At 61.5% G+C, this 7,077-nt stretch overlaps 1 protein-coding gene across 2 annotated transcripts; it reads left to right on the top strand.

Annotated features, from left to right (window-relative positions):
* Window positions 1-586: 586 nt before the first annotated feature.
* LOC119231852 (protein CD300H-like) lies at window positions 587-5,480 on the top strand. 2 transcript variants are annotated; one of them, XM_037493647.2, is made up of 5 exons: window positions 587-612; window positions 1,425-1,522; window positions 2,261-2,593; window positions 4,115-4,238; window positions 5,254-5,480. In XM_037493647.2, exons 2-5 carry the CDS (start codon window positions 1,462-1,464, stop codon window positions 5,405-5,407), a joined length of 672 nt encoding a protein of 223 aa, XP_037349544.1. In that variant the 5' UTR covers window positions 587-612; window positions 1,425-1,461; the 3' UTR covers window positions 5,408-5,480. The 2 variants fall into 2 exon arrangements, with proteins under 2 accessions (XP_037349544.1, XP_037349543.1); XM_037493646.2 differs by lacking the exon at window positions 587-612 and having other exon boundaries at window positions 1,241-1,522.
* The last annotated feature ends 1,597 nt before the right edge of the window (window positions 5,481-7,077 follow it).

Here is a 7,077-nt window from a genome sequence, read left to right as displayed (position 1 = left end):
GCTGCTCGGGGGTGTCGGGGACAGGCAGATGGGCTCGGAGCCACACAGGTCCAGGGCCACTGGAGCTGCTTGCTGGGAAATACAGTGAGAAAAGGGAAGATGTTTACAGTGAAGAAGCCGAACAATCATGTTTTGCTTTGAGTTTTAGAGTCAAGTTGGCGGAAATGACCATCGCGATGCTCAGGGCAGGTGAGCTTGCTCCGTTCATCTGAACTCGGTGTGGGCAGCACTGGCAGAAGGTCCTTGGGGTTCAGGGGTGTTTTCTGAGAAGATGCTCTGGTGAGGGGCGCAGACGGCAGAGAGAGGAGCAGACCTGGGACATGGAGCCGGGTCAGGCTCTGGGCGCGGCCCTGACCACAGCCGCCACCCCTGCCGGGCCCTGGGCTGCAGACACGCCTCTGCGGGGTCTGCTCTGGCTGCGTCTCCCCTCGGGTCGGGGTTTGGGGCGAAGATGCTCGTGGGGTCAGGGCAGGGGACCCGGGCGGGGTTTTGTGTCTGGCCCATTGGCAGGTTGCTGGAGAGGAGAGAGGACAGAGGGGACTTGCTGCCCCGTAGACACAGACAGTGAACGACAAGGAAGAGTCGAGCAGCCTCTCCGAGGGGGAATTGCAGGTTTAGTTTGTAAATTCTCCCCCGGGAGGGTAACACGGGGACAGGAAGTGCTGCCCCTCATCACCACCACCCAGGGCAAGTTCTGGAAGCGAAAGTGTTTGGGTAGACGTCGGGGTTCAGACATCGGGGTTCAGTGCGTGGGGTTCAGCCCTCTGAGAGTGAGTGCAGGGTGAGCGCCTCCTGAGAGGAGACGCTGCAGCACGGGCGGGCAGCCTGAGACAAGAGCTCCCCGGGCAAGGTCCCTTTGACCGAATCATCATGGAAATGATCTTCTGCACTTCGAAGATCCATAATCCTCCCTGTCCCAGCTTCTGCCTGAAAACCTTTTCTGACCCCACCTCAGATTCCTGGAACTTCCAGAGCCAGAAGGAGCTGGGTCCACAGGCAGAGCCCCTGGGCTCTGGAGTCAGGGCATCCCGAGCCCTCCGTGCCCCCAGCCAGGCCAGAGGGTGGACGGGTCTGGCCCCGCCCCAGCACCGTCCAACTTGACCAAGGAAGTGACATGTCAGAGGGGAGGCCACCCCACGAGGAGGAAGAGCCACTTGTCTGCTGTTCTGCATGACAGTGAGACAGGGGTCCCCCATCCCTGCCCTGACTCTAGGATAGAGGAGCCGGGGCACATCCTGGGTCTACACCGCCTGCCTGAGCTGCTGCTCCCAAAGCTCCTGCCCTGATCAGCCCTGAGCAGCCCTGACCAGCCCCAGGCAGTGGGTGGGGGTTGGGGAGGCACGAAGAAGCAGAGAGGCCAGAAAGCAGAAGTGGGGCCCAGGGATCCCTCCTCTGCACGGAGGCCCAACCTTGCCCCTGTCCAGGGCCCAGAGCTGCTGCGGGTGGCGTCCGTGCTGCAGAATGACCCGGAGGGACAGGGTGGCCTGGCTGCCCCTGGCTCTGCTCCTTCTCCAAGTCCCAGGTGAGGACTGGGTCTGCGAGGTTGGGAGGGGGCGGAGGAGACCAGCGGGGTGAGCTCCCCATGGGAGGGGCACATGGGAAGGAAGGGAAGCAGAGAAGCTTCCAGAATTGCCTAGCACTTGCCTCAGCAGTGACAGGAGGATTCAGTCCTTAAGCAGGCGAGTCTGGTCCACTGCACTGGACACTGGACACTGCACTGAGTTAGGGGCTGTGAGTCAGACCCATCGTCGCAGTGAGACATGTGCCTGGTGCGTCTCAACAACACACACACACACACACACACGCTGCACACCCACCACATAGAGCCACATCACACCACACACACACACACGCCCCACACTACCGTACACAGTGGCACCACACACATAAGTCCCATGCTCATGTATACTACATACACGTGTACAGGTGGACACACACGCCATCCACATAACCCCTCACTACACACATATACGCCCCACACACACAACATACCACACATAGACAAAGGTACATAACACACACACCACACAAAGACCACAGACACACAGACACACACACACAGTCAAGTGCACACTCAGTTTTCCCCCGCCCTGGCCCCTCTCATCTCCACGGACACCTCCCCTACCCCACCTCTCTCTGAGCCCCCCAGGAGATGGGAGTGGCCCATCTCCTGCCTGGGCCGCCAGACACCAGGGCCCTGGGAATCGGCACCCCAGGCCCAGCCCGGCCGCCCACGGAGGAGGGGGCATGTGTTTTCCAGGCTGTTGGTGTCTGGGTGGCCCCCGCATGGTGACGGGCTCCGTGGGCAGATCCCTGAACGTGACGTGTCACTACGAGGACAAATACGCAGGACATGTCAAGTACTGGTGCAGAGACTCATGTTGGACCTCTCAGAAAAAGATCGTGGAGACCAGCAAGTCAGAGAGAGAAGGGAGGAGCGGCCGCGTGTCCATCAGGGACCATCCAGCCAACCTGACCTTCACAGTGACCGTGGAGAACCTCACGGAGGCTGATGCAGGAACGTACTATTGTGGGATTGACACAGTTTTATCATTCAACCCCACGTTCCGGGTTGAGGTGTCTGTGTCCCCAGGTGAGTCCTAACCCCCACCCTCATACCAACCCCGGGTCTTCCAAGGAGGTAGCTGATGTGAGATGGGTGTGTCAGGCCTGAGGCTTCCCTGCTGTGTGGGGAGGGGAATCTCTGATCAGGGGACAGGCTGCCTCCTGTCCTCACAGGGCCCTGACCCTCTGAGGGGGACTGCGAGTTGCCCCCTGGGCCTCTCATAATTGTCCCTATGGGAGGCACGGGGCCCTGTCACCCCCAGGCGGCCTGGGACCCGGGGTGCTGAGAAGACCTCACTGAGTCTGGGAGGTTCCTGGGGCGCCAGCCTCCCAGCCAGTGTCTTGGGGTCTCCTGTAGCCTTGGGGGGCTGAGAAGGAGCCCAGGCCTCTTGTGGACCTCTGTGACCTTGGGGGCCATCCTGTTCCCTCTCTTTCTCTGGCACCTGTGCCCACAGGGGAACCCAGAGAAGTACCTGGAACTGCTCCCCTGGACACGGGAGATGGGGGATGAGAACACGGGCTTTGGGGTTTGTGGCCCCAAACTGCATCCGGATGCAAATGTTCTCCTTGGCGAGAACCTGAGTCCCTGAGACCGGAACAGACTGCCTGTGCCCAGTCAGGGCCTCGGCTCTGCCCACCGACCCGCCTCTGCCCCTCCTGCCACTTTAGCTCCCCCCGTGGAGGTTGCCCCAGTGTTTCTGCTTGAGGGGGAGGCGCTGACCCACTGACATGGGCTGGAGGGGAGACTGGTCTGCTGGGCTCAGCGCAGGCCCTGCTATCTGGGTACCCCTGTGTCCCCACCCCAGAGAGGGCACCCAGGGGCCACAGGCTGGGCTGACGGGGGCTGAGCAGACAGGCAGAGGCTCACAGCTGGGAGCACAGAAGCCACAGAAGTTCCTGCTCCCAGCTCCTGAGGCTGGGAACCCGATCAGGAGTCAGCAAAGTGGAGGGAGGGGGTGGTTCTGGGGTTGCAGACTTTTGCCCTCACTGGGCAGAGGGGCCAGGAGTCCCCTGACCTCATATAAGGCTCTAAGCACTAATGAGGGGCACTCTCACGGCCTAAGCACCTCGTTCCTCACCCCATCCCCAATGCCTTCCTGTCCCTCCGAAAACCACCACGCTGAGTCTTATATGTTCAACACGTGAGTGTGGGGCACCTACATGCAGACCCCAGCACGTAGGACGGGATTGGGGTCCCATCTCTGGGGAGCCCTGTGCATGACCCTGTTCCTGACCTCACAGCAGCCATCAGCCAGGGTGGCCCTTGTGCTTGGGTCAGCTCCTGCCCTCTGTCACCCTGTGTCCGGCGGGGAGGGGAGGGGAGAGGCGGGCTGGGCCGGCAGACTCTGAACCCCCTGCTGAGCAGGGCGACCCACCTGGCCAGGTGCACCTGGTGGGCCTCTGTGAGGCGGGAGCAGGAGATGGCCAGACCCAGAGCTAGCCATTGGAGGGTGTCAGGGGCCTCGGTGACCTTGACGGTGTGAGTCACAGGTGACGTGACGGGAGGCATGGAAGGAGGACGCCAGCCTGACTTGTGCTTCTGCCTCAGCCCCCAGGAGAACCCCCAGTCCTGTGGTCACCACAAGCACCCCCGGTTCTCAGGGGGCACCGTCAGCATCCAGCTCAACCACCGAGATCTGGCGAGAGACTCTGGGTCCCAGCCAGCACCCCGGGTAAGGGGACAGCCTCCATCCAGGGCAGACCAGGGGGCACTGATTTCCAGACAAGATGGGGGGCTGTGGTCGGTGCCTCCCTTCAGCCTGGACCCTCATTTATTTACCATCCCACACCTGGCTGAGGAGGGCCTAATGGTTAATTAGCAGGCGCTCTTCTGTAGGTACAGCTGGGAACCCCAGATACAGCCCTGCTCTGACGCAAGTGTGGTCGAGGGGAAACCCCAGGAATGATCCACTCTGGGCCCCATGAGAAGGGGAGTGGGGAGGGTGCTCACGGAAACACGCCACTTGGGCTGTGGGGAGCAGGCGGGGACAGGAGGGGGAGCTGAGCTTCTTAAGGGAGAATTGAGGCGAGGAGGGGGGAGGGGACTTTGAGTTGAGGACCTAAAGGGCTTGGCCTGGCAGTCAGTTATCTGCAAAGTGGGGTTCAAGCAGAGGGAACAGTGAGTGCAAGTCCTGTCAACGGAGCCTGGACGACCCCCCCAGCCAGCATAGCAGGCAGATCGGGGTCAGTGGTCTCTGCTCCCTGTTCCCCCTCCCCAACACCTGTCAGAGGGAGCCCTCTGAGGGAGGTGAGAGCAGCACCCCAACTAGGAAGGGTTGATGAGTCACAGGCTGCTGGCAGGTGCCAAGTCCTCACTGGGATAAGACAGTCCCATCCTCCCCGGGAAGGGCTGGCACCTGCACAGATATCACACACCCCTATTCCTGATTCCCATACCCCAGATGGGGGACCCCCGATGTGAGGGCTTAGGTGGAACTCCGGATGGTGAGGTCCCCCAAGGTTTCTGGGTCCCTGCATCATTCTAGTGGCCCTGCCCTACTGTGCACAAGTGCTAGGTCTCAAGGAGATGGTGAGCAGGGGTCAGGGGGACTTTGTTTGGGGTCCTCAGCCCAGGATTGTGTTTATGTGGTTGTTGTGGCAACAGGACATGGGCACAGGGATGGAGGAATGGGGGCACCGGGCTCCCCCGAGGAGGCTGCTCATCTCCTGTGTCCTGTCCCCCCACAGCTCCCTGCTGGGCAGCGTCCACTTCCTGCTCCTGGTCTTCCTGAAGGTGCCCCTGCTCCTGGGCATGCTCAGTGCCGTCCTCTGGGTGCACCGGCCTCAGAGGCGCCTTGGGGGGAGGCAGAGTCAGCCTGACTACAAGAACCAGGGACACTGATGCCTCCGTGCTGCCTGGGGACAGGTCCCTCTGTCGGGTGGACACAACCTCTGGCCAATAAATCCACCATCATGGTCTGCAAGTCTGTAGGCGTCTCGTGAACGTCTCCCCGCTTTTGTGTGTGTTAGGCCTTAGACCCCTCATCGACACATGCCCTCTGAGCTCTGGTACCCCCAAACTCAGGGGCCACTGATGCCGTGGGCAGCGTCACCAGGACCTCTACTCCCGCTGCTCCCGGGTCCTCGATTCATCTTCCTCGCCCACACCCAGGGCTGGTATCCAGTGTGAGGTTCCCGGACAGCTGAGCCTCTGACAGAGCAGACTCGGGGCACCGGGGCCACTGAACCAGAGGAGCCGAGACCTCACGCTCACCCTGAAGTCAGGGGCTGCTCTCACGAGGACAGAGACTGGGGCTTATGACACACAGACGTTGCCATCGCCGACCCCGGGGTGCTAGTCCAGGACCAGGGTGCATCTGCCAGGATCTGCGGACACCCCCTTTGGACCTGGTGCTGGCTTCCTGCCCAACCTCACATAGCAGGAGGGGGAGGGGCTCCTTTATGAAGGTGCCAACCTTATTGCATCAGCATTATGGTCTCACTCACGACTCCTGGAGCAGGTGCTGTTGGGTTAGAATGTGTGTCTGTGTTTGGTCTCAGGCCCCATCATGCAGCTGCCCTCGGGATCCTGGACACTCACTTCACTGAGAGCCTTAAGATGTCTCTGCACGTCCATGAGGGGCTCTTAGAGCTGCTTGGGTTGACCTCCAGTTTGGCCCTGATTCTGGGTGGGGGAAGGGACCAGTCACCAGTGACCAAAAGTCAGTCAGTCATGGCCCCACAGTCAGCCTCCAAATATCTCAGAGTTGGGGACACAGAGCTCGTCCAGGCTGGGGTCCCCTGTTACCCTCCAAGCTCCTGGAGGACAGAAGCCCCACTCTGGCTCTGTTCATCTGGCTCTTAATTCCTGTCTCCCGGCCTCCTTGCCGGGCGTCTGCCGCCCCAGAGGGAGCTGAGTTCTCTGAGAGCACCTGGGAGGGAGGGGCAGTGGGTCAGGCTCAGGGGACATGCCCCAGGGCAGGAAGGGGGTCTCCTGCTCTGGGTGGGGGTGCTGAAGAGGGTTTGGGATGGGCTGTTCCTCAGGAGGGGGAGGGCCCTGAAGGCTGTGTCCCCCAAGGTGAGGTCCAGTGGGTCTCCAGTCTCCCTTTGCCCGGCTCTCCTCTCTCCATGTCCCTCACTCAGCTGTGGGGTCCCCCCCGGCAGAGAACCTGTGCCCCTCCTGGACAAAGCTGCCTCTGGGCTCCTTTCCTTTCCCATCTCCATGAAGGTCTTGATTCTCACACCTGAGGTCAGCGCCCCAGAGAACCTCCCTCTGCCCTAATATGTCAAGAGGGAAGTCCCTGCAGATGTGGAGACAGTGATGAGGGTGAAACTGAAAGGAGAGTCTCCGGGTCCCTGGACTCTGAAGCAGACTCAGGGTCCCTCCTGCGCTGGCCTCAAGGGCTTGAAGGGACGGCGCCTGTCAGCAGGGATGGGAGAGCAGCTGGCGTGTCTGCTCCCGGCCCTGCTCCTGCTCCTGGCCCCAGGTGAGGGGGGCTGGGCCTGGGATGGAGGCTGCGGGGCTGGGGCAGGACACAGGGTCTGTGGGGCGGGGACGCACCAGGGGACAGG

This window comes from Talpa occidentalis, unplaced genomic scaffold, assembly GCF_014898055.3.
Source record: "Talpa occidentalis isolate TD23 unplaced genomic scaffold, MPIMG_talOcc4v2.1 talOcc4.7, whole genome shotgun sequence".
NCBI lineage: Eukaryota > Metazoa > Chordata > Mammalia > Eulipotyphla > Talpidae > Talpa > Talpa occidentalis.
This window is presented reverse-complemented; position numbering and strand designations above follow the sequence as displayed.

Bases quoted from the DNA above. Each gene is read 5' to 3' on its own strand.
- LOC119231852 (XM_037493647.2), top strand. From the start codon at position 1,462: ATGACCCGGAGGGACAGGGTGGCCTGGCTGCCCCTGGCTCTGCTCCTT. The intron at 1,523-2,260 runs GTGAGGACTGGG...TGTGTTTTCCAG, and splicing joins GCTCCTTCTCCAAGTCCCAG to GCTGTTGGTGTCTGGGTGGC. The intron at 2,594-4,114 runs GTGAGTCCTAAC...CTTCTGCCTCAG, and splicing joins TGAGGTGTCTGTGTCCCCAG to CCCCCAGGAGAACCCCCAGT.